This window comes from Micrasema longulum, unplaced genomic scaffold (assembly GCF_059751315.1).
Source record: "Micrasema longulum isolate JH-2025_06_02 unplaced genomic scaffold, ASM5975131v1 h1tg000126l, whole genome shotgun sequence".
Taxonomy (NCBI): Eukaryota; Metazoa; Arthropoda; class Insecta; order Trichoptera; family Brachycentridae; genus Micrasema; species Micrasema longulum.
Window position 1 is genome coordinate 257,290 of NW_028277332.1, and position 26,676 is coordinate 283,965.

At 32.9% G+C, this 26,676-nt stretch overlaps 1 protein-coding gene across 1 annotated transcript; it reads right to left on the bottom strand.

The window, feature by feature from the left end:
- Window positions 1-1,152: 1,152 nt before the first annotated feature.
- On the bottom strand, window positions 1,153-26,247 carry Spt-I (serine palmitoyltransferase subunit I). Its single transcript, XM_088240657.1, has 6 exons — window positions 26,054-26,247; window positions 19,895-20,364; window positions 16,786-17,044; window positions 11,323-11,482; window positions 4,220-4,343; window positions 1,153-2,599 (listed from the first exon to the last, which is right to left on the bottom strand). The coding sequence occupies exons 1-6, from the start codon at window positions 26,081-26,083 to the stop codon at window positions 2,302-2,304; spliced, it is 1,341 nt and encodes a 446-aa protein (XP_088096783.1). The 5' UTR covers window positions 26,084-26,247; the 3' UTR covers window positions 1,153-2,301.
- Between the last annotated feature and the right edge of the window lie 429 nt (window positions 26,248-26,676).

The window sequence follows — 26,676 nt, forward strand, 5'->3', positions numbered from 1 at the left end:
TTGTGTGGTGTTGTATCTATATATTCTACCCTAATAGAATCATCCGTATAAAAATTAATAGACAAGCAATTTAATGTAATAATTGGAGTGTATCTTATGTAGGCTTTTAAGCAGTTCTTACTGACCGCCCTGCTTGATTATCATAAAAATATTACAAATCTTTCGGAATTTTCTTAAAAACAAATTTAAAAGTTAATATTTTAAAACATCGAAATTTCCTTCAGGAATTTCTCGGTTCAATAATTTATTAGACCAGCGGTTTTTCGCGCTCATGACATTGTGAGACTGATATGTTTTTTAATTGAAAACATATAGGCTGTGAAATTTGAATGCGGGAAATTGAGGGGGGAGAAGTGTATTATTTTCTGAATGTACTTTTTCAAAAATAATTATTTCTTAGTATAGAATATTTTTGTCAAATTTAATTACAAGATATAAATTTATTTATTTGACAATTGTAATCTGCATTACTTAACGGGCTGTTTAACCCATCACGTAATGCAGACTGTAAATATAAGTTAGAAGTTAGTGAATAGAAAGCAGATAGCCGCTAAACTTCTGATATGTACAGAAAAATAGATCCATATTATCTGCAGAAGCCGTATTCAGCAAGTGAATTCCCTTATCGATGGGTGAATTCTGACTTGCTTCTGGGTGCGTAAAACAGTGCATGAGATCTCGCTCTAGTATAATTATTGGGAACATACAAACTGATCTCTTGTATATTTGGATTATATATACTTCCAGAAATCAGCCCATAGAAATGTTTCCTAAAAAAATTTGATGACGAGATTTGAGGGTGTTGTAATCCAGCATCCCTGCTAGAAATAATGATGGATACAAGAACCGATAATTATTATCTTCTTTAAGATATAAGTACTGCAAAAATCACATTTGAACCTTCTCTATTTCAAGGATGTGGTTTGATTCTGAAGGGTTCCAAATTATGGAACGGTATTTTAGTATGCTGCGGACTAGTGTATCATACAATGTGCAAATTGCAGTAGTATTATTGAAATATCTAGATTTTCAAAATACGAATCCAAGCATCTTACTAGATTTATCTACAACACTAGTAATATGGGACTTAAATGTGAAATTTCCTTAAAAAATGAGTAAGGGATTGTAGTTTTGACAAATAAGGTGCTATTATTGAAATAAAAAAAGAAGGATTTAATAGAATGTGAAAATTCTTAATTATGAGTTTAAGAAAACTGAATAAACCACTCCTTTCATCTGTATCTGTGACAAAATGGTACCAAGAAACAATAATGCTGAAAAACTTTAACAGAATTAAATACTGACATTGCTTGGGTCATTTCAAAAATGTTCCAGGAATAAAGTGGACATTATTTAGCCAATGTACACCATTACTAAACATCAGTTGATAAATTATATACAATTTAAGCCCAAATTGGCTGTAGTTCGTTGCATAAAAGGTAAAGAAATCATACAATTTTGACATGTAGAAACGCCATTCTTTCAAAACAGCGCCATAAAAAAAGTAAATATATTAGGTTAGGTTAAGATAATATATTTTTAATTAAAAACATACTTTCGACCAGCAGATTACACCTCTTGAAATTTAGACTAAACTTAGGTACATTCATACTTGTACAAAGACAAAGTATTTAAATAAAATTTGTTCCAATAATTTGAAGATAATAAAAAATTGAACAGAAATATTATCAAAAAAGATTTTAAATATTGGTTTTTAAAAACAAATATAAGCATTTTAAACTACACAAATTTTGTGTCTTTTTTCCTTAAATTCTACGTTCAATTATGCCTATAACAAATGTTTAAATAAAAACTGTTAAAACATTTTAGTTCAAACACTTTTTTATAAAATTATGTTTTTATGAAGAATATTTTGGTTGCAAATATTTAATTGCCATGGCTATAGCATGTTTTTACCTAAATTTTAATGCTCCAATCAGCCGTTGTTTTTATTTAACGGTCAATTACTTTATTTTTTCAATGGCGCGATTTTTAAAAGAACGGCATTTTAAAATGAAAGAATCATATGATGTCCTAACTTTTTGTCAGAGTACAGTACAGCCTTAACAATATTAGATTTCAAGTGTCCAATCAAATCTTTTCTCACTATCTAACTTGTTGTTTAGAGGTGTTTTACTAAATAAACCGGTCAACGAAGACAATATGCATTCATCACGTGATCATTTAAGATTTCTGTAATTTATGATAATCGAGTGGGTTAGGTAGCAGGTGCTACCATACAGAGCAGAGTGCAGACCCTCCGGTCGCATCGTACACATAACTTGTAAATAATGTATTTAACTAAATATCTAATAGGAGGTAAGCTTCACCAAGTAGCGTCGTCAGTTTGTTTATGTCCTCTGTTGTCAGTCGGCTGTTGGAAGCTATTCTGATGGACGGCTCGGGGCACTTTACCTCAGCGTGACGCAGATAGGCGGCCACGCTGAGGGCCACTCCTCTCTCCATGCAGTACGCGGCCACCCGCTTCAGGCAGGACTGTTTCTTCAGCACCGACAGATCTGGCTGGCCGATGTAGAGATGCTTCACTGGTGATTCGTCGTCTCCGCTTATTCGGTAGCCTTTCAAACTTTCCAAGGCTCTGGAATAAAAATAAATATATTAATAATTCATTCATGCACTGTGGCTAGGTTGGATTTGATTGAGGGTGTCAGACAAATTAACTGTACATACTTAGATTGCTCTGACGGTGATCGGGGCATTGAAAGCAGCAAACGTAAATTTAAAAAATAAGAATACGTTAATCTTTTGAAAAAAAAAAATTACCGTTCATTAAGGCTAAAAAAAAATGTTTTTGCAATGTGCGGATCTGAAAAGAGACCACAAGACCTTTAAAACAGATTCGGGTAACCGGGTGGGGCTTTCGATGTTGTTCTTTTTTAGCAAAAAGAAGTTCCGGTGTACCTACGTAGTTCAATTATAAGTTTTTACCTTAAATTATGATAAAACAATATATTTATCTATGTGAAGGTTGGCATTACAAAAAACAGTTTTTTCAATAAATTTACAAAACACAATTTGAACTTGAAGTAATAAACTCGATGAGGAAAAATTTGTGCGTCATAGAATGTCATTATAGTTATTGAAATTAAAAATAATTTATGCATGTATGTTATTTGAAGATGGAATTCCTTTTTATTATGCTGGCCGTGATATCTCTAAAATGTTAATATTTTATTCATGAACGTTTAAAATAAAAACAGGTTTTATATATGTAAGTGCGTATTTTCAAAGCTTATTTTAATACATTTTTTACGACATCCGCGTCAAGGACCAGTATAGATGAAATTGTCACCGTTAAGGCAGAAGTCACTTACCAAAAAAACATTATGTGTTTTGGAGGTTCACGACATAATTCATTTGTGTCTTTTTAATAAATTCCATTGGTAACTTTTCCCTTGAGATACATTCAAAAATATCTGGAAGGTTTTTCATGAGGCAAGGTGGCTGAAATTTAGTTAAGTGGCTTTTGTTTATTTATAATATGGACAATGCAAGCTCAGTTCAGATCCCAACTAAAATCTCACTTCTTTAGTTTATCATACCCTCAATTTTAATTCAGAAAATATAATGTGTCACTTTGGCTTAGTTAGAATGTAAGTTTAAGTATGCAATTGTAAAGCGCCCTTGAGGTGATTTTTCACAAAAATGGCGCTATATAAATCAGTCAAATATTTTTATTATTATAATGTTGTGGTTGAAAATAAATTTTTATTTAAAGATATGTTTTTTAACATGTTTTTTTTTTCACACAGTAAAAAAACTGATAATTTGGACACATTTGGACACACTTGGCGACATTTGCCTTTTAAAGAACATAATTTTACGCTTCAAATGGCATATTTAACTAACTGTCATTTTAAGGGTTAGTGACTTTTGCCTGAACAGCAACAAAATGATGTTATGAATTTTGTTCGGTGAATTTTTTATACACAATTTGAATAGTGTTTATGTAAAATTTTATTAATATTTAAACCATTAACTTCAAACATTTTAATAAATGTTATTAAATATTTGTATAAAACCACTTACCAAATCACCTAATCTTAATGCTTTCAACATTTTAGCTAAGCTTCCGTTAGCTATTCAATTGAATGCCGGCATTTAATGAATAGCGATAGATCTTCACAGGTCGCAGTGACGTCAGGAGCTTATATAACACTGACCCATATTTTCCAGAATAAGAATAATTTGTACTAACCTTTGAAGTTTTGTAGAATTTTGTCGAAGCCTGGACATCAACGAAGGATCTTCTTCAATAAAATTTAAGGTACTAATGGCCGCTTGTGTCAATATAGGTGGCGATGAGGCGCTAAAGCAGTATCCTGAAATAGGAGAAAAATTCCAAATATTAAAATACCTCATTATATCGCGGTGTAATTAATACAACTAGGTAACTTCAAACAGCATTTTTGAGTTGCCCACTAAAAACACATATTGTAAAGGTATCTACGATATTTTTTGCCCGTGTATCGCTTTTTCGGCCCTGCAACGATACTCTTCTAACATCGCAGCTGACCGGCTACCCCTGCGCGCTTCATCCCCCGCGGAGGCCTGAAGGAAATCATCCCCACCACAATAGTCAGCAAAGTTCACTTATAAAAGGTCGTGCACCCGCTACAGAAGGCAGAGTTATTCATCTCAGCTATTATACCGCTTTCATGTATTTTGGAAAAGTCATGATACAATATATTTGCTTTCGAACCGGGAGTTCACCTCCTCAGCTTTCGGAGCGCTTCTTATTTGGAACAGTCCTGGTTCTGGGGGATGGCTCTCAGCACTCCAACAGGGTTATGCCATGGAGGTTTGACTAAGCTACAAGCAGCCGCTTTCATATATTTTGGGAAAGTCATGATAGAATATATTTGCTTTCGAACCGGGAGTTCACCTTCTCAGCTTTCAGACCGCTTTCTTATTTGGAACCGTCCTGGTTCTGGGGGATGGCTCTCAGCACTCCAACAGGGTTATCCCATGGAGGTTTGACTAAGCAGCCGCTTCCATGTATTTTGGAAAAGTCATGATACAATATATTTGCTTTCGAACCGGGAGTTCACCTCCTCAGCTTTCGGACCGCTTTCTTTTTTGGAACAGTCCTGGTTCTGGGGGATGGCTCTCAGCACTCCAACAGGGTTATCCCAAGGTTTGACTAAGCTACAAGCAGCCGCTTTCATGCATTTTGGAACAGCTCATGTACTTAGTCAGCTTCCTAAGATTATTTTTGCCGGGAATTCAAGTAATGAGTTGCATAGTACTCACTAGGCAATTAATATGAATGTGCTCTCGTTTGAGCCCTTCTGTACTTAATTTGCTATAGTCCTTAAATATAGCTTGATTAAAATAACAGCTGCCAAACTAATGTCAATAGTGATAGGAAATTATTGATCACGGATCATGTACCGATCAAATCAATTTTATCAGTTTTTTCATGCAAACATGAAACTCTGTTTTCGAAAATTGATATAAAATCGCAAAAAAAAGACATTTATACTTTTATACTTTTTTCATGAACAACATCAAATGAATTATTTTTTTATTCTATCAATTTATATTGATCAATTTCTCCCATCTCTAACATTTTTGCAAAATGATGTAAACTTGTTATAACATTGTTAATAATTAGGTTTATTTCATTTTTTAGTTTTAAAGCTGATTTTATTCATTTATGTCGATTTATTATATGTCAAGCATTGTATTAAAAAAATTCATTAACATGCCAGATACTAATGATTTTTCATATGTCAATATAAATCACTCCTTAGACGTTACTACAAAGTTATGTCGTCACATTTGCTGACAACTGTCATTCTAATCAAGCTATATTTTAAGGACTATAGGTGGTTTTATCAACCATTCCTATGAAGGAAGTGTTAGAGCATAATATTGACACCAGATGTTTCTCCCATTGTCAAAGTCCAGTGTATGGTCATAAATCTCATCCGACAAGTGTAAACAGAATCCCAGTGATTCTTAACATGTGAACCCCGCGAATGTCAAACTGTGTTAATAATTATTATTTTGAATTAACTAGATCATCGCTGTTTTACAAAATTACTGAACTCGAACTTATGTACAATTTTCTTAAATATAAAATAAACATTGAACGACAATTGTGTTCGCTCTATAATATTTGAATTGTGCCCACATAGAACGGTCAATGTGTTTTTTTTTTAGAGTAATTCAACAAAAACTTTTAGGCAAAGCTCAATTTTAGTCAATTTCATTGTTTTTTAAAAATAAAACAATGCTTATTTCACAAAATTCATTGATTGTCTTGATTTGATGATGACTGTCTTGATTGTGCTGCGTTGCCATATATACCATCTTAGGTTTAAATAAAACTACTACCACTACCATCACGCCATTTCTCCGTAGGAGTAGGCAGAGTATGGACCGCTACACGCGTCTATCCTGGCATACATTTCTAGCTTCTTCCACATTCATACATGCCCATCGGTTCTGCCTGCTTTTGAAAAGTTTTTAAAGTTCATTTTTAGTTATCTAGTGTTAAGATTTATACGCCCGGTTGTGGTCCCGTGGCAGTATTGTGGACTCACAGGCAAAAGGTCCGAGGTCCAAATCTCACTCTACCGCAATTCGATTCCCATTTTTCCAGCACAAGTTATTTACGACTTTTAGAAAATGGTCTGAAAATTTAAATATTTGAGTAAATAAACAAGAACTGAAATATTTTTTTATTTTTTTTTTAATTTAAGAAAAAAATAAAGTACAAAATCGATTTATATACAAAGCCTATACAGCGTTTCAAATACCTGGGAGTATTCGTATGGAAAATGGCAGCTTTCAAAAAGAACTGGGATTGTGGCTAGGAGTCGCAAATAAAAAAGGGCGTTGGCGGCCGCAGCGTTTCTTTTTCAAAGAAATAAAATTAACTTTGCTGGACATATTTAAGTAAGTTTTTATGTGATAACGTCTGGCCCTCATTAATCCATATAATTGGAGTCTTAGTGTATTATCATTATTAACCCTTGACTACCCAATTTTTTTCTAAAAAATATATAGGTTGCGTAGGTTTTTTTTATGTAGATACTAGGAACGACAATGAATTATTTTTTTTTCATTTTCAGCTTTATTTTCATATTTTAGGTATGTATATAGACAATATGCTACATCAGGCATAAAAGGTTAGAAAATACAAGAATATAACGAAAACAAGAAATAATATTTTTTATGAATATCTTTTTATTTAACAATGAAAGCTGCGGAAACAATGGGCAATTGCCATGGATATTTTTATTAGCTAATAAATTAATCGAAAAAATCACAAGCCGATCGGTACCATTCTTATAAAAATCTGTTGAGAAATAAGGGAGATATAAAGGATTCAATTCTAGTAATTTGAATGGTGCCACAATTCGTGACGTCATCAAGTATGACGTCTTCGGATGTTTTGTGACGTCATCGGATTTTTTTTCATCAATGTCTATGGATTTTATAGAGTTTTGTAGATAGCTTCCTTTTTCTATGTGTCGTTTGTTTACATTTACGATGTCCTGTCACTTATCAAACGCTACGAGTTGTGATAATATATATTGTTGTTATAATTTTCATGATAAATTGATAATTCAATTTATCATTATCATAATAAATTAATATTTAGAAGAGGTTGAAAACCATAAAATAATAAAAGAAATTCGAGATAAAATATGTAACCCGTTTCCACTTTCATCTGTCAGTGCCTGGAACTGGAGTGGGTAAGGGGGGGCTTAAGATAATATGCATAGACAACTCTCCTTAAATTTCTATCTGTGGCCTGAGGCATTACCAACATAAAAATGAACGCATTACTCGTGAACTTCTGTGACAAAATTTATTACCAACCAACGATCGTTTTCGAAATACCTTATTTCCGAAACGAAAATAATGAATGAAAATATTCATTATAAGGGTTTATATAAACAATAGGAAAATCTTTAAAAAACTTTTATTTGTAGAGTAGGTTAAATTCGATATTCCCCCCGAGTGATAATACCCTATTATAAATTCAAATCTTTAAAAAAAATACAAAGAAATCACCATTTAAACATTAGCTAAATTACACTTATGTGCAACTGACTTTTTGGTTCAAATTTTATTGAACAATTTTACCCTGGTAAACATACCTGGTAAACATACACTGGTCGCCGAGTGATGAAAATGTGTGAAATCACTTTTATACTCCGATTATCGGTATGTAGCAGATCGCTTACGTTGGGAAGTGCAGGGTTAAAATCTTACACCATTTCTATTCATTGACACATATTCATGTGTTTATCTTCAGACAGATATATCTATATAGATAAAGGATCAATAAATCTATTAAACAGTGTCATATAACAAACTCTTGTGAAATTTTATGTAAGTGTACGTTTCTCATGAAAATATTACAACATATTAGTACTTAGTTATTAATAAAAATTACAGCTATTTGATTTATTATTAGCGTACAGAGCACATTGTCTGATACACTAGTCCGCAGCTTACTAGAACACTGTTCCATAATTTAGCGCCCTTCTGAATCGAACCACATCCTTGAAATAGAGAAGGTTCAGAAGCGATTTTTGCGATACTTATATCTCAAAGAAAATAATAATTATCCATTCTTGTATCCATTGTTATTTCTAGCAGGACGCTGGATTACAACACCCTCGAATCTCGTCGTCAATTATTTCTTGGAAAACATTTCTATAAACTGATTTCTGGAAGTATATGTAATCCAAATATGCTGAAAGAGATCAGTTTGCATGTTCCCAATAATTATACTAGAGCGAGATCTCATGCACTATTTTACACACCCAGAAACCATACAAATGCAAGTCAGAATTCACCCATTAACGGGGCAATTTGCCCGCCGAATACGGCTTCTGCGGATAATAAGGATCTATTTTTCTGTACATATCGGCAGTTTAGCAGCTATCTGCTTTCTGTTCATTAATTTCTAATTTATGTTTGCAGTCTGCATTACGTGATGGGTTAAACAGCCCGTTAAGTAATGCAGACTACAATTGTCAAGTAAATAAATAAATAATTGAGGACCGTTTTCACAAAGTGAAATTTCTACAAAAAAAAACAAATGCGTTTTTTTTATTGAAATGCGTTCTTCCACGTGAGATCTACCGATTGGTGAAATAAAACTTTTAAAAAAATACATATATATGCGAAGTTGTAGCGGTTCAAATATTGTGAATTTTTACAAAACGAAATATCTACACTACTTGGAGTTTTTACAAAGCGAAATATCAACATATTTTTTTGGGGTGTTAAGGTTTTAAAAATCGAAAAAAAGTTACAAACAAAACATGATTTCGGCCAAGAAAAAAGAAGTATAATAGTAATAATAATAGAATAATATTATTTGAAATATATTTTGTTATTTGTGCTATTATGTATGTAAAAAATATATAGAAGGTAAATATCTAAATGTGTATATTTACATAGGTACTTAGATATGTCAGTAGACATATAATTTTACAAAAATCAGTTTGAAATTATTTCACGCAAAAGTAAACTTATTTAATTCCCAACATAAATCAATTTTCCATACATTCCTATCACAAAAATATGTAGATATTTATTTTTTGTGAAAATTCGTGAATTTAGAACATTTTTATAAATAATTTTACTGATTCTACATTGTTGATTTTTAGTACATGTGTAAGGATTTTATATATCTATAAGTTGTCATTTTTATTTTATTTAAAATCGTAATAGTTTTATTTTTAACACGAAAAAACCTTCTCCTGAAAAATGTACATTTTGTAGATATTTTGCTTTGTTGAAACGGTCCTCAATTAGCTTCATCATCATCATCATCATCATTCCCCTTTCCCCACCCAGCAGTGCACAGGGCACAGCATTGGTGAACCAAATGTGGTGTATTTCAATCATCTGTTACATGAAAGTAAGGTGATCAGTCTTACGTTTCAAGTGCCAATCCTGAACAATAAAATATTGCAGTTTTAACAACCCCAAATAAAATAAATATTTCACGGTCACCCTTCCAGGAATCGAACCCAGGACTTTAAAAACGGTACACGAGCGCGCCAACCACTAAATGACAAAGCGGATTTATCTTTGCTCGATTTCCCTTTTCGGGATTTTTACCCGAGAGCAGCCATCAAATCGAAAACACTTGTCCAGGGTTCTGATTCTATTTCACACACAAAACTATGTTCTTCATCCGCCTGAGCCCGGCACTTACCCTCCTTTTAATATTTTTCTCATCCTATTAAACATTCCAGATAAACAAATTCTTCTCCCTGATTCCGTTCACAATGATCTCATATTTAGTTATACTTTCATCCCCAACAAAAACCATAACTTTTTTACCATTTATCAACATTCTCAAAATCGCTCTTTACGCATCCATCTTAGACCTTTGTTACCAATAATTACGGGTCTTCTTTGATGCTAGCTAGAAGCACAGCATCATTAGCATACAAAAGACAATTGACAGTTAAATCACCCATTTTTGCTCCCATTCTTAAATATTTCCGTTCTTTCGTACAATAGGGAAATACCACATACTACGAATATCGATAAAAATATTGAAATGGAAAAAAAATTTGTATCCAATTTATCATAGGGCTGAAGTTCCTCATTGTGACATCAAGATTCATGGCGATGTTCTATTTTTTATTTTTTTTATTTAAAAATTAATTTATTAACCCTTACGGATTATTACATCCATTTTACAAAATAATATATAATCACACTCTTTTATTAATAATAATATTTTTTACATCTTTTGAAAAGTTTGAGTCTTTTGTTTAGTTTTGTCTGGTAGTTTATTGTATAATTTCAGTCCCTGGTTCATTAGTCTCGACTCTCCTTGGCTTGTTTTAGGTTGTATATGATATTTTTCTGATATTCTCGTATTGTGTCCATGTTTACTGCAATTTTTTTCAAGTTTAAGTTATTCGTCTACGATTACATCAGTGGCTAATTTAATTTTAATTGAAACGGTCACAAAGTTCAAAATTTAACCGAATCGTGACGTATAAGGGGCATGGCCAATGCAATGGACCGTTTTTGCGGGAATTAAAAATTATAAATTTAAAAATATTTTTCATGCTACGTAGTAAGTAGTAAAAAAAAAAAAATTATTACTCGACATTATTTCATAGACTCTTAATAATTTAAAATTGTTTAAAAATAACGCAATATTTACCTATTATCAATTATTACAGATTGGTCATCCGATAACCGAATAACTGATTATCTTGACAATCATTTTGGCCGTAACCGATTATTGATCGATCAATGAAATATTTTTATAACTGGTTATGAATTATTCAGACTACTCACCGAGTCCGGATAAGCGTTGGTGTTCTACTATGAAATGGCTGCCGGCACAGAACCCACCGACGCTGGCCAGAGAGTTCTCCAGGGAGCCTACTATGAGATCAACATCCGACTTCGGAATGTTAAAATGCTCCGTCAGTCCACGTCCTTTCTCCCCCATAACCTGGGCATGAAAAAACTCTATAATTAATATTCGAAGCACTAACTTTGTGATTTTTGAAGATCTCTTCAATATCAAGAATAAGAATAGGACATTGTCTCGTTGCCTCGCACTTATCGAGAATAGGTGTCTTTACTTCGGCAATGTGTCTTTGTGAAAATGACGATGGGACATTAGATCATCTGTTCTTCGACTGTCCCCTCTACGACAGAAGCGAATTCCTTAAAAATATTTGAGAAGAATATAATACGTTCCCTCTTAACGCAAATTTTTACTCACCCAGAATGATTTGGATACTTATTTACTTCCGACTAAATTCTTAAGGACAAATAATAAAAATATTTGAATTTGTTGAATATTGTTTGCCAAATTTAAATAATAAGTCCAATTGAATGTTTCTCTTTACTTTTGGTCCAAAATTTCATGTTATGTTTACGTTTAATTTAGACAGTAATAATATTTTATTGTCACATAACTCTCTCATACTGATTTTAAATACCTCGCATTATACTATATTTTTTCGTGGGTATGTTTTTTTTTGTCGTTCACTGAAGCGTATATTCTTTAAATCTCTTTTTCTTGTTTCTAAGAGCCTAAATTACTCGCAAACGAGTGGAGGCGTATATAAAAAATAAAAAAAAACTTTACTTTCATTCATTTACTTTGACAGAAAATTGTGTTACATAAAATTTAGAAAATATTAAAATACCGTGGATTGATTTTGTTGACAAAAAAAGTTTAATAGTTTTTTTTTAATTTTAAATTTATTAATAACATGTCAAATTAAGCCAAATTTTTGTGCATCGTATTATCATTGCTGTGATTTTTTTAAGTTTTTCAATTTCAAATTACTCCGCCCGTAACGTCACAAGTTCTCGTCGGTGAGTTCTGCTGACATTTAAAAGTAGAGCCCCGTAGCGTAGAAATGCACTAAACGTTTTTTAAAAAAAGGGAATTATTTCATATTCATTTATAAATAAATGTGAATAAACACGTAAAAACGTTGTAATTGATTGGTTGCTGCTAAGAACACAATTTTAAGTAGTTCGTTTTTACGATATTTTGAGTTTGTTCAAATTTTTGTAGACAAGACTGGATTTCACCCCCTAGGGAGTCATTAGGATCAACAAATAACAACAGGGATAGAGAACATTTTGGAGAAGGGAATATGGAAGTCTAGGCATTTTCAGGGCTTATGACCTGCCATTGGCTGGTTTAAGTGGCCACTTTACACACTGTGTAATATTCACTATTCTGCCTATGTTTGAACATCCACATTTCCTCAACTCTTCCATATGTTGACTTTTGTGAAGTAAAAGAGCTAAAACCTTTATCACTTGGGTGAGATTCCTCCGGCTGAACCATTTTACCTACAAGGCAACGCCGGAAATCAATTTTTCTATTTTTATACTTCTTCTTTTACCGGGCAGTTAATTCAACAATGTTTTGTTTTGAGTATGTCTAAATGGTTGCAAACTGGCTGGATTTCCTCCCTAGGGAGTTATTCATATTTAAATTTGTTGCAACAGAGAGTAAAAACTTTTTTGAGAAGAAGTATAAAAATACTATATGTTTAGTATACCTACCCATATATTTTATACTAATATGTAAAAATAATATTTTTATTTTTTTTCTTTTTCTTTTAAAAATTATTTGTATTTTTTCTACTTCTGTGTAAAATACATGTCTATCTTTATTTGTACATTTGTATGTAAAACATGTAAAAGCCTACATGGCGTTTAAATAAATAAATAAATAAAGTATTCTCCATCTTTTTTGTAATATATTTCAAACCTACTTAAAAATTCATTCATCTCGGTCGAAATGTCAATCCATCTAAATAGTAATCACATCAAATGAAAATTTCACAGGCAGCGAGCAGTGTGATCAGTCATCAGCGCTATTCAATACTTGTACAAGGACAATCACCAATTATTACATTCACAATACAAAGTGACGCTCAATAAACAGAGGCCCATTTAAAAAGTTATCTCAACCATTTGTTTTATATTCAAATTATATTGATGGTGCAGTTCCATGCAGAGCTAACTACAAATTACTAGTTTTGAGAAATGACTCACCAAATAATATTCATAATATTTGGCTGATTTATAAAGCGCCATTTATTTATTTCATTTTATTTTATTCAGAAAACATACAGTCATACATAATAAGTATTAAAAACAACAATTTTTAACATAAAAAGACCAATTAAGTTTTCATAAATTATGCAAAAGATATAAACTTTAAATGTGACAAAAAAAATTAAAATAAATAAGAATTTCAAGTGAGAAAAGAATAATTGTTGACATTTGCGTTTTCCATGGAGGTAATAAATTAAAATAAATGAAAATACCCAATGTACACTCTGAGCCATCCACGCACACACATGAACGCACATATAAAACATACACAAACACATACATTACATGCGGCACATATACATAGCATAAACCACTCAAGATGCACATTCAGCAACTATCCCAAATAATCGACCCCATGAAGAAATTTTCTGTACAAATGCAACGTGCAGTTTATAAAGCAGTGTTTTTAATGCATAGCTTAATACATATACATCGAATACATATTTTTACTATTAAGAATCGCAGCGAAATTCAGACGAACGCAGAAGCATCCAGTGTATATTTTATTACCATATCATTAGCGACTAACAAAGAAATAGTTGTCTATGTCACGGTCATAAGCGCGCCTGAGCGCGAGAGACAGATTATTTTCATAATGCGTATGCCGTGCGATGTCATACCATGAGCTTATTCACAGATACTAGACAATGCGTTTGTGTAAGTATTGCGAACGCGCCAGCTTTAAAAAATCCACCAGTATATAAGGTTTCTATTGTGATATGTTTTGGTATTTTATTGGTCAAATTAAACATCCTTTGACTACATATTTTGTCTGCCTCGTAATCTAATGGTCAGTGCATTTGGCTACTATGCAAGAGGTCTCAGGTTCGATTCCAAATATGATTATATTTATTTAATAAGGTTTTTTCATAACTAGAATATTTTATAGACCCTGGGCCCCGATTACAATGAGAAATGAACAGAGGTATCTTCAATAATTGTCCATGAGCTGAAATGGAATTTTCTGTGAAAAGTATAATTGTTAGATTTTTTACTTGAAACATATTTAAAAATACATATTGGGTATACGGTTTTCTGAATTCAACCGTGGTCGCACTTCGTTACGGGACGAATTTCGTGAAGGTCGTCCGAAATCGGGTGTTGTGCCAGACAAAGGGGGTAAAGGGGGAAAGAAAGAGGGAGGAGAAAAAAAAAACTAAAATATTCAGGAAGTGACATTTCATACGTGATTTGACCGTAAATAAAGAAGGGGCGGGCGTCTCTAATATTAGTGGGTAGATTATTCCATAACCGAGCAGCTACTACTGTGAAAGAGGAGGCAAAAAAATAATTGAATGAATGGGTATTGAAAGGGTTCTCTCGTTATTAGAACGAAGAGTTAGCCCATGAGGTTGGAAGAGCTCTCTCAGATAAACAGGCGAAGTGGGATTATTTAATAAATTGCGAAGCAGTGATAGAATGTGAATGTTTCTTCTATGTCTGATACTGAGCCAGTGTAATTGCGTGCAATATTGGTCAAATTTACAGAGAATAAAGATACCGATCTGATCATCCTACTAATGGAAATACGTATATATATATATATGCACCACTAAGTGTGGATTGTGAAATGATGATTTACTATGTACATGGTGTGCACAGTATATTTTATTGTGTTTTTAATTTTATTGATGAAAAATAACAAATTAGCTTTCGGAACATCCCTCACTCCATGCCTATATTGTAATTGAGTGTTGTTAAATGATGAAATAGGTTTATTTGTCCATGGGACGGATTTATATATTCTGACGCAATAAGGACACAAATCAACCAGAGAACGACCACTACTTCAATAATGCTAATTATTTCCCCAACAGTTTTCATTGTGCATTAAGTACAATGAGTGCATCAGTGCTCCCCAACCTTTTCTGATCAGGGACCACATTGATTTCTTTGTTGTTGGCAGGAACAGCAAGGTTCAAGAAAAAAAGCTGAATCAACCTAAAACTAAACTTTAATTAAAACTTTGAACTCAAAAGTAACACGCATTAACAGTGATATTATCATAGAAAACACAACATTTTTAGCAGGAAAATTTAATTTCTTGCTTTTTCTGTTCAAATTCGGAAATCTTGGGGCTAGTATTTTTTTTCCGTTTATTTATTTTTTTGCATTTTACAATAGGTATGCATAAGCTACAAATACAAAAACACTATTCATCATCATTCCCTTTCCGAACCTAATGGTGCATAGGGCATTGCATTGGTACACCAATCGCAGCGTATCTTGATCATTTTTGTTACATGAAGGTAAGGTGATCAGTCTTACGCTTCAGGTACCAGTCTAGGGGCTATGAAATATTCTAGTGTAAAAACACCCTTTTAAATAATATTTCATGTCATGGTTGAATCAAACCCGAGACCCCTTGCATGATAGGCAAACGTGCTGACCATTACACCACGAGGCTGACAAAAAAAAACACTATTACATAAACACAAAAAAAAACCCACAAAGGCATGGCATGTGTGTGGGTATACATTTTACAATTTTAAATTTCAATGAAGGCTACTGGAAGTGAGCGGTTATCTCTTTGTTCTAGTAACGAGAGAACCCCTTTAATACCCTTTCATTGCTCTAATTTTCTTGCCTCCTCTTTCACAGTAGTAGCTGCTCAATTATGGAATAATCTACCCACTAATGTTAGAGACGCCCTTTTTTTATTTACATTTAAGTCAAGATTGAAATGTCACTATCTAAATAATTAAGTTGTTCCTTTATCCTTCTTCTGTCCTTCCCATCCCCTCTCCTCTCTTCACAGTTCAGTGTTAATTTTTATTTTGTTAATCTTTGTTTTTAAGTTTGTATAAAATTGTAAGATTCAATATGTCCATGTATTTGTAATTTTCTCAAACTGAACGGTTTGGGTAGGTAGGAAGAAATTGCCTTAAGGCAATATATCCCCCCTTATATATATATAAATTGTATATGTACATATATAAAGTGTAAAATAAATAAATAATAAAATAAAATGTACTCCATTTTTGCTGTAATTTGTTAACACTGTAATTGATGTGAGAGATATGTACAAAATAACACATTTAACATTCCAGAACGCGCCTACGGGCCAGTGGAGTGGCTACAAATTTAATAAACACTGCACATATGTATATTATATTTCACTGTTAGTAAAAATGGCGATGCACAAGATAAATAACGACTCACCCCGATCGAAACGCTCTCATCCAAAATAAGGCGCAGTTTGTACTTTCTCCGGAGCTCTACCAGTTTGGGTAGCGGGCAGATGGTCCCCGTGTTGTAGAAGATCCCCTCGGAGATTATGAAGGACCGCTTCTTGGTAATCTTGCCGGCTGAAGCCTCGAGGAGCTCCTCCAGGTGAGACATGTCGTTATGGCGGAAGTAGTGGGTTGTGCTGCGCGAGGCGTCTATCCCCTTCTGTATGGGAAAGTTGACACATTCATCCCTGAGGAAAAATATTTTTTAATCATTATTATGGATGGCTTTTAATGCGCCATTTTGTCACAGTTCTGTGTGTGAAATGGAACTAGAATCCTAGACGAGTGCTTTCGACTCAATGGCTGCTTTCAGGTAAAAATCCTGAATAAGGAAATCGAGAGGAGGTAGTGCGTTCCTCTACCATGATTGGGAAGGCTGACACGAAAGATTGACTAAAAAGGTGGTTCTACACTGGAACGTTTCATGTTTCTAAACTGGCACTTGAAGCGTGAGGCTGATCACCTTACCTCCATGTAACAGATGATCTATATACGTTGCATTTGGTGTATTAATGCAGTGCCCTATGCACTAATGGGGACAGGGGTGTGATAATGATAATGCGCCAGTTTCGTAGTATAGAGTAAAACCTCATTTTTACGTTCCTCGATTTTACGTTTTCCCGCTTTTTACACCGAAATATTTAGGTCCCATTTCTTTTCCATACATCATCATTCAAATATTCCCCCCAATTAACGTTTTTTACATTTTTCGTAACCCCGGTTTTACGTCGAAATTTTTTCATAACTCATTCGATCCGTCAAAAGACGAGCCGCGCGCCGCCGCGTGAATGGAGAATAAAATCGAGGTAAATAAAAAAAATGTGTAAATTATTTTCTCAAACTAAATTCAAAGTAGGTGCAGTGTAATTGACCATTTTGTGTAAGTGTCTAATTTTGGCATTTAACTAAATAGTGACATGCAGTTGACGCATGTTTAGGAAGAATAAAGTCTTTACATCAATAAATTACAATACAGAAAGTTTAAGAAATTGGCAATAGAAATATTATTTGATGTTATAAACATAATGTGAAAAGAAGATAGTTTTAACAGTTATCATAAAAGTGTGAAACAGTTTTGCCGCGATGTAAATGACAGTTGAAATTTTGAGGTTCCATACTAAAAAAGTGATACCATATAAATAAAATTTCCCAATATTTAGGGAAAAAATCGTATGCATTTCATGGAAAATAAAAATTTTATTTTCGTTTTTTAAGGTTATGTACCTAGATACAATTATTTAAACATGTATATTTTTAAATTCAATAAAAAATAACACATTGTAGTATTGCTTAAAAAAATACAAAATATTTTGGATGAAATCATTGCTAAATATGAATAATTCCCCAATCATAACAGTTCTTACAATTTTTCTACAGTTTATTTCGTAAAGCCTCGCACAATAATTACATATTAATGCAATTTAATTAAGTTCATACATTTTTAATTTCCTCACTTCAGCGTTTTCCTCAGTTTTACAGTTCTTTTGTTGCTACCTTAAAAATCGTAATATAGAGGTTTTACTGTAATACCTCAAGGCTGTTTTATACATTGGGGAAACCCAACAATGTTTGATTATGTCCAAATGCTTGCAGACTGGCTGGATTTCCTCCCTAGGGAGTTGTTCATATTTAAATTTATTTCAACAGAGAGGGAAACTTTCATATTCCCTTCAACTTCCATATTCCCTTCTCAAAAATGTTTTCCCTCTCTGTTGAAATAAATTTAAAACTGGGGAAACCCATGCTGAGGACACTACAGTGCAGAAATAAATTTAACATAAATATTTATTGCATTTAAAATGCAAAAAAATATCCTTTTTATCATAATCATTCCCTTTTCGCACATAATGGTGCATAAGGCACTGCATTGGTATACCAACCGCCGCACATCTTAATCATTTTTGTTAAGGTTATCAGGTTTACGCTTCAATTACCAGTCCACAGACTGTGAAATGTGGCGTAAAATCAGCTTCCTTCCAGTGACAACGAAGTATTGTAGGGAAAAATCAGCTGTAAAACAAATATTTCACATCGACGTAGGCTAATAAGCTAACCACTTCACTATGAGGCGAACTTGATTTAGTCGGTTTTCTTTTTCAGTAGAGTAGCCATCGAATAGAAAACACTATTCCAGTGCTTCTATTTCACACACACAACTGTATTCTTCGTACGCCTGGACATGGGCCGATTGAATAACAGTGAATGAACAGAATTTTAAATCAATATATCATACATAATATAAAAATGTTGGTATTGTGATTTTGATAAAAATACAAACAAAATTCCATGGTTAAATTTTACTGCATTTAGTTTGAGCAACAAGCACTTTCATCGAAGTAGACATCTTCAGGAAGCAACATCTTTAACTTTTATATTATTTATTACAATGTTTTTGGAAAATGACACAAATGTAATTACAACTAGTTCGCAAAACAGTTCATTTTTATGTAAGGAAAGTTTGTCATGTGAACAAAGTATTTATTCAAACACTTTATTTACGTACATAGTTTACATACATATGCATAAGGGCAGGCATATTGCCTTAAGGTTGTTTCTTCCTACTTACCCAAATCATTCAATTTGAGAAAATCAGAGGTATATGAACATATTGTTGGTATATTATAATATTTTCATTATAAAACAAAATATTGATTTTTGAGAAATAAAAATTGACTAAATATCTACACTATACTATGAAGAGAGGAGGGGCTAAAGAGCGAAGGGAGGGGGGGAAAAAGGAAAAACTAAAATATTTAGGAAATTACATTTCATACGTGGTTTGATTGTAAATAAAGACAGAGGCGTCTCTGACATTAATGGGTGGATTATTCCATAATCGAGCAGCTACTGCTGTGAAGAAGGAGGAAAACTAGAGCGGTGAATGGGTATTGAAAGGAAAAATATTGATTATATTGATACTGAAAGTAAAACTTAATCTAGAAATTTTTTTGATATTTTTATCAAAAGCATTAACTATGGACTTTTATTGAGAAATATGTACCAAAAACATGAATTTTGTAAATGATGCATTTACGTACGCGAAAATAAGATCCCCTTTCTTGGCGTAGGCTGGTATGGCAGTAGAGATAGTGGAGAAGGCGAAGGAATACACGCACACTTCCTCTACACCCATGAACTTGGCTAACCGCTCCTCGAGTTCCAAATGCACGTCTATTGTTCCGTAGAAGCCGCGAGGTCCGCAAGAGCCGACGCTGTACTTCCGCAGAGCCGCTATCGCCTCCTCCGTCACTCTGTTCTCCTGGTGCAAGGAGAGGAAGCTGGTGGCCCCCATGTTTAGGATCCCTTCGGAGAGTTTCCCCATAACGGGAGGGGTGTCGAGAACCACGTCCTCTTCCACCAGCGGCAGCGGCTTCCAGTCCATCAGACGCTGGAGATCTGCGGGTTTGGGTCGCTTGCTTGTCATATCCTGGGACTTTTTTCTATTCCAGAAGAATAAAAGGACTCCGAAGACCACTTGAATGCTGATAGCTCCCGTCCACCAACCCGCCTGCAAGAGAACATCTTCTAAAAACTCAAAATATTTTTTATAGATTATTACGCAAAGCTGCAGAATAATTTTGAGATGGCATATGTAAGTCTGGGCATTTAAAGGGTTTACGACTTATTCAAACCTCCATGTTTCTTCAATTCTTCAATTTATTGTCTTTTGTGAAGTAAGAGCTGAAACCTTAATTGATGTAGGTGATATTAAGGCAGAATGGCGAATGTTACACAGTGTGTAAAGTGGCCACTTAAACCAACCAATGACAGGTGGTGACAATTTTTTTCCCTCTCTGTTGCAATAAATTTCAACTAACTCCTAGGGAGTGAAGGAATCGAACTCAGGACCTCAAGCGCGGTAGGCTAACGCGCCAACCGCTGCACTATGAGGCGGATGTTATCTACACTCGATTCCCTGTTTAAAGATTTTTACCTGAGAGTAGCCATCTTGAAAACATTGCATTATTTTTGTGTGTTTTCCTTGTCTTTTTTTCCATTAATCTCCTTTGTACTATAAGTGTCATTTTCTTAAGTTTTTTAAATGTTAATTAAATTGAGTAAGTTTGACTGTACAAAATTATGCAAAGTGAGGGGAGCATTACTAATTGTATATTATTTTATTTTTACACATAAAGGCCAAGGCAAGGCCAAAACATAAATAGGAAAAAAGCAGAAGAGAAAAAATTACAATTCTGAACAAAAAGATTCGATCAAAAAAACATTTTTTAATATAATATACTACAATAATTAAGGAACATTTATTACAGCCTTTATTGTTATGGATAACTAATGTAGCGCCATTTTCGTAGTATAATATCTCAAGGGCGCTTTACATAGTGATTCTATAGATAAATAAATTTCATTGAAGCTTTTAAATTTGTAATTTAATTAAAACAACTTATTTTGTTGTCACGTGCTACGGATTTATTCAAATGATTTAGAGAACAAGTGGGTTTTAAGTTTATTCCGAAACATCACTTCACTTTCACAGCCTCGCACCTCTGCTGGGAGAGCATTCCATGCCATAGGGCCTGCGACCGAAAATGCGCGTTCACTAAATTCAGTGTGCTGTTTGCGTAGAGGTATAATAACTTTTACTCTTGCCGTAGACGTAGCTGATCTACGAAGCGTGAGACGCCTGTCACCTAGTTCATCTGGAATGCATAGTTCCCATAGATATTCCGGAGCAGAGTTGTGCAGTGATTTATACATAAGCCAACAGAGTTTGTATTCCACATTTGAAAACGTAGCCAGTGTAATTGCCGAAGTAGTGGAGTGATATGACTGAACTTAAAGATTCCGAAAATAAGTCTCGCTGCAGCATTCAATACAGACTGTAGGCGAGTCATACATATTACATAGTCATATAATGGACAATTATCACGGATTTTTTTATTAGCCAATAAATTAATTTAAAAAATCACAAGACAATCGACAATCGGTACTATTCTTTTTGAAATCCGTTAAGAAATAAGGGAGATATAAAGGATCAAAGTCTAGTCATTTGAATATAAATAAAAACAGGCAACTCATGACGTCACCAAGTTTGACGTCATCGGATGCGGAGAGATAGTTTTTAGTAAGTGGAATGGGGTGACTTTGTTCTGTTCGAACTTCAAACCTTCGTAAATGAAAATTTAAATTCTTATTTTTTAAATGAGAAAATATTATGTTGTGTGAGCAGGAAAAAAAAAAAACTTGGTGATCAGAGCCAACCCTTCGGAGTGGGGTTGCTTTGATACATCATGATATCATGCGTTTGTTTTGAACATTTTATTTTATTTCTTACTTTTTTAGATAAAAAAATACAAGTATACAACATTACTACTAAACACAATTTTTATATTTTTTTCGTTTCGCTTTACATTAAAAAAAAAACAATTCTAGTGTATAAAATGGGGAGCGAAGTCTTACAATAATTTGTTTATTTTATTTTAAATCTGTAAATAGTTTTAGTATAACATATAGATTATAAAAAAAACTGTGTTTTCAGTCAGTGCTACACAAAAAAGAACTATAAATATAACTTTTCACTTCTTTCTGAATAATATTATCCATTCTCCAATAATAAATTACTTACAAAAAAAAATCACTCAGGTTCAGCAAATTATGAAAAGGTGTGTATTTAATAAGTGTTTAAGTCGAATCTCATGAAATAATCAAGTAAATAAAAATAATATACTTTAATCCACACAAAACAAAAAATATTTTTCTAATATTGTAAACCGAAAAATGTAATTTTAATATAAACTCAAAAATAATTATTGAAATATATATCAAGTTGAAAATTGAAAAATATTATGGCGATTTAAAAAAATGTATTTATGAAATATTTCAAATAATTTATAAAGATAACATAATATACCTTGCTTTCCGATCAAATAAAATTATCAGTTAATGAATGTATTATTGTGTATAAGAATTTGTTCATTGGCTGACATTATTATTAAAACAGAATGAGAGGTTATTGTGTTATTTTTATTTGGTGAAAACTTATCTTTCACAGCTTTGAAAATATTTATTTAACCGAATGACTTAGAATCCATTACTTTATTACAGAAAAGCAATTATTGTATCTGTTAATCTGTTTCTTACAAAGACGTGAAACATACTTGGGAAATGAATATTGGCCATATTCAACAGTGTTCGACAAAATTTCACAAGAAGTGCAATTGAAGTGTATGAGGTTTTTTTTACAAGCATTTCGTAACAATTATCTGATTTACTAGATGAATCACTTCACCATTATCGTTTAAGGACGAAGCTTCACATTTATTTGCTCGCCTTTAAAAGAAAATCTTTTAGACTCATTCATTTGAGTCATAATATTTTTTATTTATATCCTGAAATCCCGTACGTTAAGAGGAAATCCCCAGTCCCCACATTTTACTATCACTTGGTAAATTAAATTTTCCTTCTGTTCTGGAAAACTGGCTAAAATGCTTTTAAGGATGTTTTACTTTATATTATTCATTGTATAGTGTTTCAAATAATATTTTGTAATGGTTGGAAGCAGCCCGTATTTTTATAACAGCTTTTCCTAGCATTTGAGCAAAATATTTTTTTGTAGGCCCTGTCTCAAAACTTTTATTAATAAATTCGAATCATGTCATCATAAAATTTATTAATTTCAGCTCATTTTAGAAAACTTCTTATTTTTCGTTAAATAAAAATTAAAATATGAAAACAATCATAACAATGGACACTCAGTGATATAAATACCAGTGATGTCAAGACAATGCAAATTACACGAAATTACTTTTATCATTAAATAAATAGTCTATCATTAAATTTTAAAAAATTTAAAAATAGCTTGACGATTCCCCTTCAAACTTCTTGAAATCTTACTTGAAATAAAGTTATTTAACAATTGCATTTAAAGCGTATTCCGTATTACCATTAAAATAACAGTTAAAATTGACCAAAATTTATTTATGATCAGAAGTTATAGAGATAAATATAATATATCCGCTGATCAAAGTCGCCTTATGATTTAAATGTGTCCCCATTTTACGGTCGCCATTTATTTTAAGGTTGGCTAGAGAGGGGGAAAAAATCACAGACAACAATACGCGTTGTTTTAATTTCTATTCGGTATTACCAACATTTCAAACGAATGCACGAGTTGGGTGGATTTGGATGATTGAATTTATTACCAACCGAATTAAATAGCTTTTAAGAGATGTTGAAAATAGTAAACGAAATTTATGAATGAAATTATTGAGCTTTTATAAACACTAAAAGAGTCTTTGAGAAATCCTTTATATGCACAATATGTTAAATCCGATATTCCTCCCGGGCGATAATACCCTATTACATATACATATTATTCAGGTGTTCTTTAAACCCTGTCAAATCCGAAACCACGATGATTAGTATGAGCAAGAAGACATATTGGCACATTAAAATAAATTTTTAGAATCAATAAAATTTTAAAAATAAAATATTTAAAAAAACAAATGGTTGCTAACTTCTGCAGGAGAGAAACAAGGAGGGGGAGGGGGGAGTCTGGCACACCGTTAACCACGCGGCCGCGCCCCCCTCACTTCTCCCCTGCGGAAGTAAGTAACCATTTGTTCTTTTTAATATTTTATTTTTACAAATTTTCTTTGTTCTAAATATTTTTTTAAATATGCCAATATGTCTTCTTGCCCATACTGATCATCGTGGTTTCGGATGTGACAGGGTTTAAAGAACACCTGTATATATTTTTTTAATGCTGTTTCCCTCTAAAAACAATACAAGCTCTTGTGTTAGGAGAGGGGCTTATACGAGTATAATAACAATTGAGGCCGAAGTATGGAATGTGAACTCTGTGAATTCAAATCGTCTCTGTAAAAATATTTTATGATGTTATATACTTATTCATTTATTTTATTTATTTATTCATATAAATATACATATTACTAAAAAAATAATAACATGTCCCCAACTCTTTGAGGCCAAGAGCCCTGTGTTGAGTTGGGATACAACATAATGGAAAGTGGAAGCATGCATGTTATTAAAGAATACTGCAAATTTCAATAAACATCTGGACAACACGCTTAATGGTATTTAAATCTATGCAATGTCTCGTAGCAGTCTCCTGCAATGGTCTCTTCCCTTGGACAAAATCCAAACCTGTATATAAAATTGCTATTGAGAAATGAATAGTGGAGGTGGGTTGCGCACGGATCGATTAGTGGATCGAGCCAAATAGGTAAAAAATTGTTTCCTGATAATGAAATTTTGTCTGCAAGTTTATATGAATTTATTGTGTTTTTTATGATTATTTTAGTTCATTTTGATTATTATGTTTAGGATGATAATTAGGTTAATTAGATTAATGACGTTTTTTTTTTTCTTATTATGTTAACTATGTTAAATAACTAATTTAAGGCATGTTTCATTTTACTTATTGTAAAATGTTTCCCTCGGCAAAGGACACCCCAGTGAGGGAAAATTATTCTGTATAAAAAAAATAATACAAAATTGTAAAATAATAAATAATAATGGACATATTTAATTTTAGCTAAATACAATAATTGATATCAAACGTTCGACTGTGTTTATTTAATTTATACGGGACTATATACTCCAATCTAGCAATAGCCGAGCATTGCCGGGTTCAGCTCGTAAGAAATAAAATTAAAAAATCAATCTTCATAATTCAGTGAAAAAAATAACCTTGAATTAAAACATAGATTCATAAATACCATGCTTGACCCGTTGCTGTGAAGCGGTTTATTTGGATTCTATGTAAATATGTGTGAATTATTATTGAGAAAAACATCACTCTCTAAAAAACTTGTATGTACATAAATTACTTTATATCGTTTAATATTTCTTAGAGCCCACAAAGATATTTTCTTATCAAAATAATAAATATAATTGTACGAAATATACCGAGTCACGTATGTGGCATGCATAGTTAGACAGTTAATGGAAAAATATTTTATCAACAGTTATGTTACGACTAGTGTTCCGAAATTGCGCTATGCAGTATTCCCGTAATATGTACCCATAGATATAAGGAATGCAAATCTTACTGTATAGATGTAATAATGTGTAAAATACAATAACCGATAAATGAGAATCACAGCGTATAGCACAAATAATTGTATTATACCAGCTGAAGATTAAAACAGAACAGTTGTTTCATTCAATTCAATTCAGGATAATTTCTAATGAAATTTGAAATAATCGGCTGTACATACCATATCCAAAACGCCAAAAACAAAAAACATTGTAGGTTTTTGATTAATAAATTGGCTAACACGAACTATTATTTTTTGAACCGTCGGCAGGAAAACGGGACCCAAAGACCCGCCGGAAGGAAAACTTGTCACCAAATTGTCATTTGTCAGTTTGATCCACAGACTACAGATATAATTCGCACCATGCCGCTCACGCCTACTCGAGGTTGCCAGTTGCCGGAACCGATATACGAAAAATGTAGCAGTTATTAAAAAATAATAAATACGACAATTGATAGGTAGACACCGACTAGTTACAATTAAAAATGGATTTTTCATTGTTATTCTTTCTCTCTCTTTTCGTTGGCAGATCATGTCAGAGCTACGAGAGAAGAGAAGACTACAGAGAACCTGACTCGGGAGGATACACAGGTGCTAGCAGCCGACAGAGATACCTGGAGAATCTTTGTGGACACCGTATGCTCCGACTAGGGAGCGGACATGGAGTAATGATTGTTATTTTAAGACTCACTATCTACTTTATTATCATTTCAATTAGAGGCCCGTCTGTTTTTTCTGTTCCATACGAATAATGGGTAAGGTCCATGTTTTGTATAGTTTCTTTAAGTATAAGTCTTTATTTG

Bases quoted from the DNA above. Each gene is read 5' to 3' on its own strand.
- Spt-I (XM_088240657.1), bottom strand. From the start codon at position 26,083: ATGTTTTTTGTTTTTGGCGTTTTGGATATG. The intron at 4,344-11,322 runs GTGAGTAGTCTG...CTCCTATTTCAG, and splicing joins CCAACGCTTATCCGGACTCG to GATACTGCTTTAGCGCCTCA. The intron at 2,600-4,219 runs GTTAGTACAAAT...TTTTTATTCCAG, and splicing joins AATTCTACAAAACTTCAAAG to AGCCTTGGAAAGTTTGAAAG.